Genomic DNA, 15,421 nt, shown 5'->3' with positions numbered 1-15,421 from the left:
ATTATGATTCCCACCTTAAAGTTGAGGAAACTGAGGCAGACAGTGGTTAAAGGACTTGCCCTGGGTCACACAGCAAGCTTACTAGCTTACTGACTGAGGTTAAAATTATCATATGTAATTTTCATGGTGAGTAAACTAAGAAAAATCCAATTAATTCCTTGGACCAAGTTGGGGGCATGCGTCGGATTACTGGTTTGCATGCGTCCTCATCATCTGACAGAAATTCTGTACCTTTTTTGTGCTCGAGCACTTCAAAGCCATACAGGTTCCCACTTCTAAGTTGCCATAGTTTGACTTTATGTAAGATTCATGTGGATGTCTCCTAGGTGCCTAGTGCTTAGAAATTGGCCTACACAGAGAACATCTTCAATAAAATGAACCAGAAAATTGGTAATATGAAAATGTTATATACACCCATATGGTGAATGAACTGTTTAAAAATACTGTTTTCCACTGTTGGGCCACATTATACTCGTAGTTACACAATGTTAGTCCCACTGAGAAGTAGAAAGTAGTAGAGGAGATCCATATTCTCTTTGCACAGGGGCCTAGCAGTAGAGTATATAACTATCCAATAAAGAACTAGCTAGCTAGGTTTGGTAAAATTTTTCAACAAAATGTTGACCATCAACTTTTTTCTTTCTAACATGGTGATTCAGACAATTTACTAAAGGTGTAGAGAGACAATGATATGCATAAGAGAAGGGATCAATCATTGATAAAATCATAGATCTTAAAGTATTAGAGTAAAATGTAATTTCCATGTGTTTATTCAGTAAATGTTCATTTCATGTACAGTGTTTGGTCTCTACAACTCAATTTTAAGCTCCTTGAGGACAGGGTCACCATCTTCTATGTCATTCAGCACCCAGTACAGTAGTCTTCACATAATAAATGGGTAACCTCCTCACTTACTAAGAGATTGCTTACTAGATGAGGAAATCTAGACATAGTTGGATTAGACAGCTGATTGATCAAAGAATCATTTAATAGCTATGTCTAAATAGACACCGTCTCCTTAAAGAAGGACGTATAGACATATTCCTGAATGAATCAGCTCAAAAATTCAAAGGAAAGCACAGTTTTAAAGTATTTGTTTATTGTTTCATTGAATTCTATGGACACATGAAGATGAGCATGTCTGGAAATGTACATGATTTTAAATGTTGAAGAGATACTGAAAATAATGAATCTTCCCTATGAACTTGCTAGGTTTGGGCAGGGACTGAGGAAACAGAAACAGCCCTGTTGACCACAGGTTGTGGAAGCGTGCCTCCCAGTTCGCTCATCATTCCAAGAAACTCCTTCACGGCAGTGTTCCAATCCCAGGATGCCGTAGGGCAAGGCTTCTCCGCATCATACATAAGCAGTAAGTACCACAACTCCTATATGTGCTACAAGGCTCAAGGATGTTATAACTGGGGCTGGGCCATCAGCATTTAATAGGCAAGAGATCACCATGACTAGGATAAATCTGGGGTAGATGATCTCGTGGTGAGGTGGATTCAAAATGAATTGAAAGAATGGACCCAAAAAAGATATTACTGTCCATTAAGGAACCAGTGTCACCCTTGAGGGAGGTCTCTATAGAGTGCCCCAGGGTTATGTTTTGTCTGATTTAGCATTTTTATCAATGACTGAGATGAAGACCAGGATGGCAATTATATGAAATTTGCAGATGTCAGACCTAGGAGCAATCAATAAAATAATGACTGACATTATCAGGATCTAAAAAATAAAACTTAACAGACTAGAATGATGGTTTAAATATAAGATAAAATAAATTACATTAAATCACTGTAAAAAGAACTATACTTGAGTTCAGAAAACCAAATTTGCAAATGATTCATAAATACCGTATAGACAAGGGGTGTCTCGGGAAATATTATTGTGAGAGATCAAGGCTCTTAATAAAGAGCTGAAAGTTTTACATATGAGATACTGTTACAATATGTTGATCAAAAAAGCTGTTGTCATCCTAGGCTGTGTTAGGAAAGGAACAGTGTTCAGAACGTGGAATGTGACGGTAGTTATAATCTTATTGTATTCTACCCTGTGTTCAGTTCTGAGAAACATTAAAAATAATACACGAACAAGCTGGAGATTTCCGGGGGAAGGGAACCAGGATGGTGAGGGAACTCAAAACCTTGTCACTTGAGCTTCTGTTGAAGGAACTGGGGACATTTCATTTAGAAAAGAAATTTGGAGACATGCTAACCATAGGAGAGTATTTGAAGGTTGTCCTATGCAACTGGGACTGTAAGAAGCAATTAAGAGGCAACTTTTGCCTTGAGGTGAGGAAAATGTTACCAACAATTAGAGCTATCCAAAAATGGGATGGACCACTTTTGGAAGTGATCGCTTTCCCCTTGCTAGAGCTCTTCAAGGGAAGCCCAAGCGCCCATTTCTTGGGAGTGTTGTCAAGGGGAATTCCTGGTCAGGGACAGGTTGGACCAAACAATTTTGAGGGCCCTGTGACTCTTAGAATTCAGGAAGACAAAGCTCACTGTCAAGGGTCTGGCCTTCCAGAGTGTGTAAAGGGAGGTCTGGAACCAGGAGACAAGCCTGCTTAAGAATGAACAAATGAAATGCAAATACAAAATCAAGTTCAAGAAACAGGGTCCAGCAGCCCTGGAGTAAGAGGGACCTGAGTTCAAATCCTGACCTCAGACACTTACTAGCTGTGTGACCCTGGTCAAGTCACTTAACCCCAATTGCCTTTAAAAAAAAAATGAAAGAAAGAAAAATAATAATAAAAAAAAGAAACAGGCTCCAGACACCAGGCAGGAGGTGAAGCAAAGCAGAAGGGTGGCAGCAGGGAGGTCCTAGTGTCGGGGCTCCGTGTTTTCCTGTCCCCATGCCTTTTCTGACGTTGCTCCTGACAGCATGAAAGCCTTCATTCCACCTTCTTTGCATGTTGGATCCTTGTGCGTCCTTTAGAACCCAAACTGCAAGAAGCTTTCCCTGATTCTCAGTTTGTAATATAGCCCTCCAGTTTCACACAGCACTTTGTTTCGTGCCCCTTGTGTGCCCCTTATCATGTTATTGTGTTGTATAGTTATGGGGGCTGGAACAATGGCTCAGACCTTGTGTGTCCCTTAAGCATACAACAAGTACTTATCATTTGTTTAATTTATTTGTTTGAACCCTCTCATTCCAGATCTCTCCATGCATCTTAGAGAGCTACATGCAGCTTAGAGAACTACTGTTCTGGATAATAATAATTATTATTATTTTTAAAATCCTCTTCCCTTACCACCAGAAGGGTGGAGGGTTATGTAAAGCATGAGAGATTGTGAAATTCTTCCATGTCACCAGTGTTGGCAAAATTTTAGAACCATGATGGTGTCCCGATTGGTTGAGTTAAATGAAATCTAGGTTAACACATAGATGATTCACACTGAAAATTATCTGCAGATGGTTCAAAGAGTGTTTCTCCATTAGGCAGCACCCCTAATTTACATGGACTATGGGTTCGCTGTTGTGATTTCTTCTCAGAATTTTGAAACTACCACTCATACTCAAATATTTGTGTTCTTTTAGAGCGAGAATTCTTTTTTAAACAATATTTTGTTTTTCCCTATTACACGTAGGACAATTTTGAGTTCCAGATTCTTTCCCTCTCTCCTTCCCTTCCCTCCCTCTCAGATGGTAAGCAATTTGATATAGGTTATACGTGTACAATCATGTAAAACATATTTCCATATTAGTCATTTGTGAAAGAAAGACCAAAAAAACACACAAAAAATAAAGTGAAAAATGGTATGTTGGAATCTGCATTCAGATTCTTTCAGTTCTTTCTCTGGAGGTAGATAGAACTTTTCATCACTAGTGTGTTGGAATTATCTTGGATCATTGTATTGCTGAGAATAGCGAAGTCATTCACACTTAGTTGATTATTATACAGTATTGCTGCTACTGTGTACAATGTTCTCCTGGTTCTGCTCAATTCACGTATGTCTTTCCAGGTTTTTCTGAAATCATCCTGCTTGTTATTTCCTAAAGCACAATAGTATTCTAATACATTCACATACCACTTGTTCAGTCATTCCCCAGCTGATGTACATCCCCTCAATTTCCAATTCTTTGCCACCACAAAAGAACTACTATAAATATTTTTGTACAGATAGGTCCCTTTACTTTTTTTAATATCTTTGGTATAAAGATCTAGTAATGGTATTGCTGGATCAAAGGGTATGCATAGTTTTATAGCCTTTGGGGCATAGTTCCAATTACTCTCCAGAAAGGTTGGATCAATTCATATCTCCACCAACAATGCATTAGTCCTAGTTTTTACATATCCCCTCCAACATTGATCATTTTCCTTTTCTGTCATATTAGCCAATCTGATAGGTGGGAGGTTGTACTTCAGAGTTGTTTTCATTTGCATTTCTCTAATAAATAGTAATTAAGAACATTTTTCATGTGACTATAGTTTTGATTTCTTTGCCTGAAAATTGCCTGTTCATATCCTTTGACCATTTATCAAATGGGGAATGACTTGTATTCTTATAAATTAGACTCAGTTCTCTATATTTTTGAGAAATGAGGCCTTTATTAGAGATACTTGCTGTAAACTTTCTCCCCCTCCCCTGTTTTCTGCTTTCCTTGTAATCTTGGTTGCTTTGGTTGTATTTGTGCAAAATCTTTTTAATTTATTATAATTAAAATATCAATTTTACATCTTCTAATATACAGCAAGAATTTTTTACCTTTTTTGAGTCATCATCCCCTTTGATAGTGAACTTTTTGGATCCCTTCTCAAATAATGTTTGTAAATGCATAAAAAATACAGAGGCTCAGAAAAGAAAATAATTACATTAAAATAAAATCATCAAACTATTTTTTAAAAGTTCACAGACCCCAGGTTATGAGCTCCTGTTCTAGCGTAACGTAAATAATAAAGAACATATGAGCTTCACTGGGAGATTGGGGAGAGGGTATAGAAAGACAAAGGGAGTTAATGTCAAAACATTTTCTCAAACCCTTCCATTTCCTTTGGTGTAACATATTGGAATCACTCCCATGGGGTCCTCAGTTTGGGGAAGATGTGGCAGCAAAACCCAACCCTGCTGATAAGAACCATATTGCTTCCCCTCAGCCCACTTCCTTATTAGGGAAAGAAGCAATAGATTGTCCTCACACAATTTAGGATCCGCCGCTCCGCTGCTTCTCTCCTCCGTCACAGATAAAAGCTCTCAAGAGCTGACTGTAGCTACTTCTTCAAAGAAAGAGAGGTCTGCTGTGCCAATGTTGGTCATATCTCAGTGCTAAGACCAGTTCTTTACATGAGTATCTTTGGGTATTAACAATAAAAAATAACACCGGCAATGAAGATAAAGTGCCCTGAATCTTCCATCCTAAACACTCATCACTCTTGAATAAAAATGTAACCTTTGGATTTCTCTGGAGTTGTATAGTCATTTGGAGGACTGATGGTGATTAAAAACCCATTTGAATCAAGCCTTCTTTTCAACTGGCAGTTAAAATCCAATTAGGCTTTTTTCCTCTTGAAATATTTTAAACTCAAGTTTCAAAGTAAAACTTCCTCTTGAAGTATTATGATTCAAGGATGTGTATAGTGGGAACCATTCACTAGAGTTTTTAAAAGTGCCCTAAGGTTCCTTAGCACCAGTCCTTCCTTAGTCCAGGGTTCTGTTCCCATAGGTTTGGATTCTGTGCCGCCTCAAGGGATCATTCAGAAAACAAACAAATCCCTGCTCCCAAGGCAACATTTCTATATGTTAGGACCGTTGTTCAGAACTGCGGATAGCCTAACTGAAGGAAGGGCTGTGGCATAGTAGAAGGAACACCAGGCTTAGAGCCAGGGAACATGGCGGCAGATCTTGGCTCTGCTGTTTGCTACATGTGGTACCTTAAGCAAGCTCTGTCACCTCACTAGGCCTCAGTTTCACCATCTGTAAAATCAAGGAGGGTTGAACTGGATGCCATCCATTGCTCCCTCTGATTCTATGAGCTGAGGTTCCATAGAGCCAAAAACCTGGTATAATTTGAAGCATCCTTGCAAGGGTAATGGCCTGATCTATATGATCTCCATTTTGTCTTCAATAATGCAATATGCTTCTATGTACCCCTACAGAAAATACATGAAGTGAATTAAATGAATAAGCAATATTATCCTCATAAAAACACTTGGAAGTTTTTTAATCATGAAAAACCCATGGAAACTATCTGTTGAAATCAACATGGTCTGACTGAGAATCATAATTTTATTAAACATTTATTAATATAATGTTATCGTGTTGAAAATGTTCTGTTGTCAGGTATATGATTCAATTAAAGTGAGGGTGTTTTTATCCTGGATCATTACTGGGAGGATCTTCTATCCACAGCTAATGTGTGACTTACTAATTATGAAACATAATGGGTTCTGACTTGAAAAAGAGAAAGGGAGAAGAAAAGTGGCTGTTTTATTGCTCTCTTCATGTGGCAGGGAAATATTCCTTTTGACTGGAGAAAAATAGACATCAGATTTTTTATTTTTTGGCTTCAGGGAGCATCAGGCTTCTTCTGTGTAGCTGCTTCTCTCTTTTCTGTTGCATGTTGAGAAAGGATGCAGCTACTCGGAGAACAAGGAGGTTGGAGAGATAAAATAATGCCTTAGCTCAGGCTAAGGGAGCAGTGTGCTAATAAATCCTAGTTTAGAGCTAGAAAGCATTTTGTAGATCATCCAGACTAACCCTCTCATTTTGCAGATGAGGAAAATGAGGACCAGAGAAATTAAATAATTTGTACAAGGGTGTAAGTAGCCCCAAGTTCTCTGGCTTAAATCCAATATTTTCCCCCACTTCACCAGAGAGTTGTCCATTGAGAAAAAATACCCCCAAGATATTTTGTCACTGAGCTAGCTCAAAGTGGGAGGCAGAAGCTCTGGAAAGGACTTTTGGATCATCTGCCTGTAGAACAGCTGAATTTTGTGGGGTGCTTTAAGGAAAAATCACTGGGAAGAAGTTTTTACTATAATCTAAGATGATTTAGGATGAAATAATAAAGAAAAAAGTTAAGTTTAGTACCCAGTTGTCCCTGGGGCATTTGTTTGCTTTGGATGCTGCTTTAAAATGGAATCTTTAAAAATCGTATAGTTTGAGCTTAATTCAATTAAATGAAATTTTTCCTCAAGAATCTAGTGTTATCAAGGTATAATGCTAGATTACAAAGATGAAAAATGGCAAAGTTTCTACTTTTTGGAAGCTTACAATTAGCAGCAAGTGTAGGTTTTGTATACCTATGAGATAGACATATGATATAGAGTAGAATGTGATAAGCACAAGGAAGTCTAGACCAAGAGTTCTGAAAAACTCTAAGAAACTGCTTGCCAGTTCTAAGAAATGGCAAGACAGCCATTGCAGCCTGAAGTGGGAATATCAGGGTAGGTTCCACAAAAGATGTGGTCCTTGGAATCATCCTGGAAGAAAGAGAAGAATTTCAACAATAGATAGATGGAGGGAGTGTGTTCTGGGCATGAGACAGGAATTCAAAGAGGCAGGATGAAGTATAAAGATTATCAGATCAATCATTATAAACCTATCCAAAGCAGACACGTGTCTCGGGCAAAGAGTATCCCTTTAGTCCTACCCATGAAGCTGAGGCACCATCACTACCTCCTAGATTATGAGGTATTTTATAATGTTTTAGGTGAATCCCCTTTTAGAAATTGAACTGGAAAGCTATGAGGTTTTTTTCTTTAAAAATAATTTAGGGTTCAGTTCATAATCTTTCCAAATTCTCTCCCTACCTCCCATCCCTATCTCTCACCCACTGAGAAGGCAAGCAATATGCTATCAGTCATGCATGTGAAATCATGCAAAACGTATTTCCATATTAGCCATATTTCAAAAAAAGCAGGAAAAACAAAGTGAGAAAGTTACACTTCCGTGTTCACTCAGAGTTCATCAGTTCTCTCTCTGGAGGTGGATAGCATTTTCTCATCATCAGGCCTTTGGAGTTGTCTTGGATCATTGTATTGATCAGAGTGTCCAGGTTTTTCACAGTTGATCATTGTCACAACATTGCTGTCACTATGCACAGTGATCTCCCAGTTCTTCTCACTTCACTTTGATCACTTTATATAGGTCTTGCCATGTTTTTCTAAAACCACACCCCCATCATTTCTTATAGCAAGCGATGAGTTTTTCAGTGAGAGCAAACATCACAAATGTTAGTATAACGAGTTTCTAGGAGCATGTGGTACTAGAGCAAAATAGCATAGACAGGGCATCCTGTCTATGTAGAAGACTGGAAATTTAGGCTAACTGTGACAAAAACAATTAAGTAAGGGAGATAGACATCATAGGCTTCTGGGAAGGCAGATGTCTAGGAGTCAGAGACTAGTCTCAAACTTGCTACTCATTAGTGGCATAACCCATAAGTTTCTTCATCTGTAAAATGGATGTAAAGTGATTTAGATTCCTAAATTCTCATCAAGGTGTGCATATGAACTCTTATGAATATCTATCTATCTATCTATCTATGTATCTATCTCTATATCTCTATATGTCTCTCTCTCTCTCTCTCTCTCTCTCTCTCTCTATACCAGAATAAAAGCATGAAACCACAGAACATGACAGTAAAGCGTACTAACACTGAGTTTCATGGATAAATGCAGTTTTGTGTGGAGAGCTAAGATAGCTACATGCAGTTAGAATACAAAGTCAGCAGAGCAGTTAGGGTTTAACTCCTGGCAGAGCAAGTTGTCCAAAAGAATTGGGATTCAATGAGAGATTTTCTTGCAAGTATAACAACAACACTATTAATAATCATAGTCAATATCTAAAGCACTTTAAGGTCTGCAGTGTGCTTTATGGATGACATATCATTTGATTCTCAGAACCCTGTGAGGTAAGTCCTATTACATTTTCCATTATACAAATGAGGAAAATGAGGCTAAAGGAGGAGGAGGGGTTTGCCCTGGGTCACACAAAAGTGTTTACCAAGAATTGAACTCATGTCTCCGTCGTTCCAAGTAGAATGAGGGGAAGGAATGCTCAGCATTCTTGGACTTTGGGAAGAATGACTGAGGGAAGATATGAGAGAAACTGAAAAATAATAGCTTTGAGACGAGGGATTCTTGCAGTGAGCAATGAAAGAGATGAGTTATAGAACGAAGTATGGAAGGGAAAAAATGAAGTCAGAAATTCTGCAAATAAAATTCTGACTGTGGCTTTCCCCTGATTTTTGTGCATTATATTCCTCATGTATCTCACAGTTTGGTTGAGCATAGTAATCCTGCTTACAGGACTACAGAAGGAAGTGAGTTAGCTAATAAAGAGGGTGAATCAGGAAATAGGAGGGGTTTTTTTTCTTCCTTTTTTTTTCCACAGCTAATGTTGTCTTTGGAGCACAATTGTAATGGGGTAACAAAAAGATAATCTCAGTCTAGTTCCAGTAACAGAATTAATTTCTTTAATAGGTGTGTATATGTACATATACGTATATTATAAATTATATATTATCTATGACATTGTATGGTTATGAATTATTTTTTATCAGTAATTATTTTCATAAGTATCATTTACATATACCCCTCTGAGATAAATGATCTTAGAGAGTTTCCTAGGGCCCTGAGAGATTAACAAAGTCTAAATTATAGAACCATTTCTGATCTGCATTGGTAGAGGGAATTTCTTCACTGAGAGTTAGTTGTTTACTGAGATGGTCCAGATGAGGGAGAGGGAGACAGGGAAACAGAAGGGGGAGGTAGAGGGTGGTCAGTTGTGGATACAAGGTAGTCCAAGGATCGTGGCCCTTTCCCGTCTTCATTAATTGAACTGAAAATGGGTGCAATGACCACACCCTCCACACCCCCCATTCATGATGCCTTTGCTCCTGTTTATCTCCATGCAGGGTGTGGAGCTAACTTCACAAGCCCTTCAGGTTACATTGTTTCTCCTAACTATCCAAGTCAGTACGGTGACAACATGAACTGCAACTATATCATCAAGGCTGACTTGCAAGCTATAGTCATCTTGGATTTCCAGTCTTTCCACCTAGAAGGTAAGTGCTCATTGCTTTCTGTTGTGTTTTGTTTTCCTTTGGCCTTCCAGAGTGGAGAAGAGTCTACACTTCTGGCTATGTGTTGCTAATTACTCTGAAAAGATCCAATATCTGTGACCCCACCTGAGATACTAGTTGTGTGACCACATGAAAATCACTTAACTTCTCTTGGCCTCAGTTTCCTTAGCTGTAAAATTAAAAGATTGGGCTTAATGGTCTCTAAGATCCATTTCAGATCTATATCTATGATCCCGTGTTTAAAAGTGTCCAGATCCCAAACAAACTACCATGAAGAAAATTTTTTTTCTAGTATTGGAAATGGAGTATCATTTGGGGACCTCCTGGATGCACAAGTACATATGTTTTTCAAAAGCAGACATTCAGGATTTCCAGAGTAAAGGATTTCTGCTTCCACCAGTGGATTGACTAATCTTCTCCCACACAGATGGGCTAAAATGCTAATTGAGTGATATTGTCATATGAGAAGATTTTGGCTTGATAAATACTTAGAATTTGATGACTTATGTGAACTGAAGGTTAAGTAGACCCAGGAAAACATAATGACCCCAACTAGGTAAATAGAACAACAACAACGTAAAGAAACACTGTGCATTACAAAGATCAAACTTGGCCCTGGAGAAGAGTTGGAAAAAATGCACCTGACTCCCATCACTGCAGAGCGGCAGGACTGAGGGTATGGAATAGTCCACACACTGTCAGAGCTGGGGCTGAGCTGCATTTGTCCCTCTTCCTTTTAAAATTTTTGCTACTAGCAATTATTCACTGCATAAGGGAAGAGGAAGGATATATTCAGAAATCAATGTGATGTAAAAATGAGTGATTAATGAAAAATATAAGAATTTTTAAGGACTTAAATCTGAAGGTTTCTCAGGGAATAATTTCTAAGCATACATTTAATGACCCTTGATAGATCTCTAAAAGACAAGAAAAAGGAATTTCCTTCTTATTTACCATTTATATTAAAAGTAACTTTTCTTGGCATTTATTAAACACCAACAGCATGGTAAGAATAAGAGTGAGAAACAGAGAGAGGGAGAGAGAGAGAGTAAGCCAGGGTTCATTCTAAATAGAAGCCCCAAATTCCTTATATCCCTTCTAAAGTGAGCCAGCAGAGATTACAAACAGCATAATATGATATAAACAGAAGTGTTTTTCCTGAGCAAGGTCAAATATTTTCATTGCAGAGGCTGTCCCCACCCTCCTCCCACTTTTTTTCCATTGGGTATAAGAGATAGGCAAGGTTACAGGAAAGAAAGCATGACTCCCCCAGAAAGGTTGCACAAAAAACCAAGCATTGCTGAGTCAGAGAATACCAATATAACCAGTGTTTTCTTATAAAGAAATCCACTATAAGGGATGTGTGCTGTCCTAAAGGCTATTGCCATCTATGCCAAATCAGCAAAGAGGTAATGGAATGTTACCAGAGTCGGTGGCCCTAAGTTGTACCAACCTAATAGTGCCTCTAACTATTCTAACAGGCAGCGTGGTCTAATGAAAAAGCAGACTGGGTTTAGCGTTAGGTGATCAGGCTTCCAACACTGCCCCTTCCACTTATTACTTGTGTGACTAGGTAAGGCATCTCTCTGTTCTTCAGTTTCCTCACTTATAAAAGAGGGGTTGAGTTAGATGATCTCTAAGACCTTCCAGCTCTAAGGTACCTTTCAGCTCTGAGCATATGACCTATGACCTATGTTTTGATAATTGTCAACTAAGAAGCATAGTGAATAGAGCAGTGGAAGTCAGGAAAACCTAAGTTCAAATCCTGCCTCAGACACTTCCTAGCTGTGTACCTCAGTTAAACTGTGCCTCAGTTTCTTTATCTCTAAAATGGGAAAATGATAACATCTACCTCACAGGGTTATTGTGAGAATCAAACTAGATGAAATGTAAAGTGCTTTTCAGACCTTAAAGCAGAATATAAATGTAACTATTTTTATGACTACTGTTATATGTATACTTCTATGTGCTACTTTTTCCCTATGACCCATCTGTTTTCTCATTTGTACAATGGAGGTGATAATACTAGCACTTACTCACACGGTTGCTGCGAGGATCACATGAGGTCACATATGAAAAGCATTTTGCGAACGATGAAGTGCTATATAAGTACATTATAAGGTTATATGTAGCAGTCCAATTTCAAGTACCTCATTTGTAAAAATACTTTTGTCCCTGTCTTGGACACTCCCTGTCAAGGACTGACCTTGCTCTGACGGAAATAATCTCTCTTTAGCATTAGTATAACCTGTTTGTTTTACGCTTCTGTCAGTGTCTCTATCCTTTTCTGTACCACATCCCTCAATGCTGATGGCCTCACTCATTATACAGGGTGTCCCAGAAGTCTTAGAGCAGTCCAAAGAGACACTTAAGACTTTTGGGACACCAAAAATCTGTCCCAAGCATCTCTGCAGCTTCTTTCTACTAAACACTAAATTTAATAGGAATTGTTTTAAATTACAAAAGATACATATGTTTAAAAACTTATGATTTTTGTTTCAAGATGGCAGATGAAATCAAACTTCACATGTAATATCAGCATTCTTTGCTAGTGTACCCTATTTCATCAAAATTTGTCAACTCCTCTGAAAATTATCACGAGGAAACTTAGACTTTGAGAGGTTCAGTGACTTGCCTGTGATCACACAGGTAGTAAGTGTCTGAGGTGGGATTTGAATTCATGTCTCCTATCTCCAAGTTAAGCATTCTATCCTGTATGCCATAGCATTCACACATGCATATGTACATACATATATGTGTGTATACATACGTGCATACATATATCTGTCTATCTGTCTATTTTTCTTTCTGTCTATCTATCTGTCTCCTAAGTGGTTGAATTAGGATTGAGATCTTCCTTCACATGGTCAATAAAAGTAAAGACTGTAGTTCTCTCTACATTTACGTGGTAGGATCAGATGTGACTGGACATGTGGTCATTCCAAATACTCATGATTCATTGAAGTTGTCTCATATGCATAGGACTGGTATTTCCATCCAACTAGGTGGCCCACTGTGAATTGGGAAGATCAGATCTTTCTGCCACATCTGACCCTACTTTGCCCTTGTAGAACCATTTTAAGTAACTCCAAGGGCAGTAACCTCACGCAAAACATTAGACTACTTTGGGCCAATACCAGGCCGCTTAGTAAAAAAGAGACTAAGACAAAGGAAAGAGGCTGTGTTACCCTGTCTCCATAATCGTCCTCTGTCCTCCAGTGGATCACCCAGGATAAATGCCTTTTAGAAAGAAAAACAGAAATATAAGGCAGTTAGAAATGAAAATGTTAATTCTTTCCTTAATTTATTTTGCTGATCATGGAATCTGTTTTGTTTGCTATATGTTATGTATAGCAAGAAGGAAACCCCCAGGTGACATGGGATTTCTGTATTGTTAGTATTTGCGTTTTTCAGTCCAATACATGCAGTAAGGTTATGTTGAACCATCTGGCACATTTGTCACTTTGCTTTTTTACTTCACTTAAACTGTCAAAAAAAAAAAACAAAAAACAAACAAACAAACCCAGCAACCCAGCCCTGGGATGGCATTGCTCAACTACTTGGCATCTCTTCCCCTGGCTTTCTCAACTGTTTCAAGTAGACTTATTTTGCAATACATTGTTGTGAATATAATTTGGCAATAGGGTCATGAGATCACAGATTTAGAGTTAGAAAGGACCTTAGATGCCAATGAATTCAGTCCCCTCATTTACAGATGAGGAAACTGAGATACAGCCAGGGAAATCAGGAGCTGGGGATGAGAAGGAAGAGAATTTCAAATTAAAAGCATCCTTGTCATATATATGCAGAAGTTGAGGGCTACTACTAAAATGTTCTAATTGATTTGATTTCTCATTATTCCTTGTTGTTTGACAAGCAGTTCTTATTTTGGGCAGTAAATTCATAACTAACACAATGGACATAATTTTAGTAAGGCTTTCCTTTCCAAAATTATTTTACCCTAGTACATAATAAACATCACACTTGAGGTAATAGTAGACTTTAAAAAAAACAACATTGTTTATAAGGAAAGTAGTTTTTCTATATATTTTTAGAAAAATGAATTCAATTTTCTGATGAAATATTAATTTAATAATATTCTAATTTTAAATTAAATACATAGCTGCCACGAGACTTTTTCCTGTAATTTGAGAGTCTGTATGAGATGCTGTGTGGATCCCTGAACTTCACTGAGTGTCAAGCAGCTGAATGAGTACTGACAGATCAGTCAGGAAAGCAGCTGCTGGTTCTACCTGTGGAGTCTCCAGTAGGAGCTAATGTTCATAGACACAGAGTTATAACCCCTTGACCACTGTCACCAAAGAAAAGTAGGTGACGTTACTGCTCTCATCCTTATGCCTCTCAGGTTTCTTGCCCTTATTTCCCCCCCCCCTTTTTTTTTAAAGCTTTCCAGGAAGATCTTGATGTTTACTTACCTACATAAGAATATAGAGGGAGTTTCATTCTCCTGGAAGCCCCTGTATCAATGAAATCACAGATCCGTTCCCAAGCCTGTAATATTTTTTCATTTTTTTTCATTTATTTTTTATTTTTTGGTTAGGCAATGGGATTAAGTGACTTGCCCACGATCACACAGCTAGTAAGTGTTATGTGTCTGAGGCTGGATTTGAACTCAGGTCCTCCTGAATCCAGGGCTGGTGCTCTATCCACTGCGCCACCTCGCTGCCCCAAACCTGTTTATTTTTCAACAAGACTATGCTTACTGCACTTGAGACTCAGTGTCCCCTTTGTTTCAGCAAGGAGCAGAGTTCATCTTAGTGTGCAAAACAGCATACACTTTTCAAAATGCACCATGTGTCACCTTAGATTCCTGTTACCCTGTTAATCATTGGGACATGTAAGCTGTAGAATGGAGAAGGATTATTATTATGAAGAATAGCACGCTTATCTGGGAGTCAGGAAGACCTGGGTCCATATACTGTTCCTGATTCTCAGTAACTGTGTGACCATGGACAGGTCACCTAACCACTGTGAACTTTAGACAATTCTGTGAGATTATAAGTTATGCACATTATGATCTGTGCTGGTGGAGGGAGTCCCCACAAGAAAAAAAATCATAGGTCATTGGTTTATTGACACATTCTGTGCAGTGATTTAAGGCAGAGAAGGTGTACTGTTGATTTAGTCAGTTTGGTTCACCACTGCCTGGACAGGCACTTTACATTGATCTCCATCAATTGTACCACTAGTGAAATGGAAATTCACATGATGCCCAGTGCTTCATTCCCTTAATGGATACCCTGAGGACCAGTGGTCCAGTGTCTGTAAAGCAACAAGGGTTTCCGTTAAATTTGATTACAATTTTGGTTTCATGCTTACTAGTATTAATCTTCACTGTTTCCGCCACTAAGTATCGTCTATCTCATCT

At 38.4% G+C, this 15,421-nt stretch overlaps 1 protein-coding gene across 1 annotated transcript in view; it reads left to right on the top strand.

Moving 5' to 3' along the window:
* The window catches only part of CUBN (cubilin), a 263,014-nt gene that overhangs the window by 190,354 nt on the left and 57,239 nt on the right, over window positions 1-15,421 (top strand). Inside the window, exons 41-42 of the mRNA XM_027847860.1 lie at window positions 1,213-1,369; window positions 9,865-10,014. Of these exons, the coding sequence (XP_027703661.1) occupies window positions 1,213-1,369; window positions 9,865-10,014 (307 nt within the window). The remainder of the gene's footprint in view (window positions 1-1,212; window positions 1,370-9,864; window positions 10,015-15,421) is intronic.

Source organism: Vombatus ursinus, unplaced genomic scaffold (assembly GCF_900497805.2).
Source record: "Vombatus ursinus unplaced genomic scaffold, bare-nosed wombat genome assembly UNPS02005459.1, whole genome shotgun sequence".
NCBI classification, from domain to species: Eukaryota; Metazoa; Chordata; class Mammalia; order Diprotodontia; family Vombatidae; genus Vombatus; species Vombatus ursinus.
This window is presented reverse-complemented; position numbering and strand designations above follow the sequence as displayed.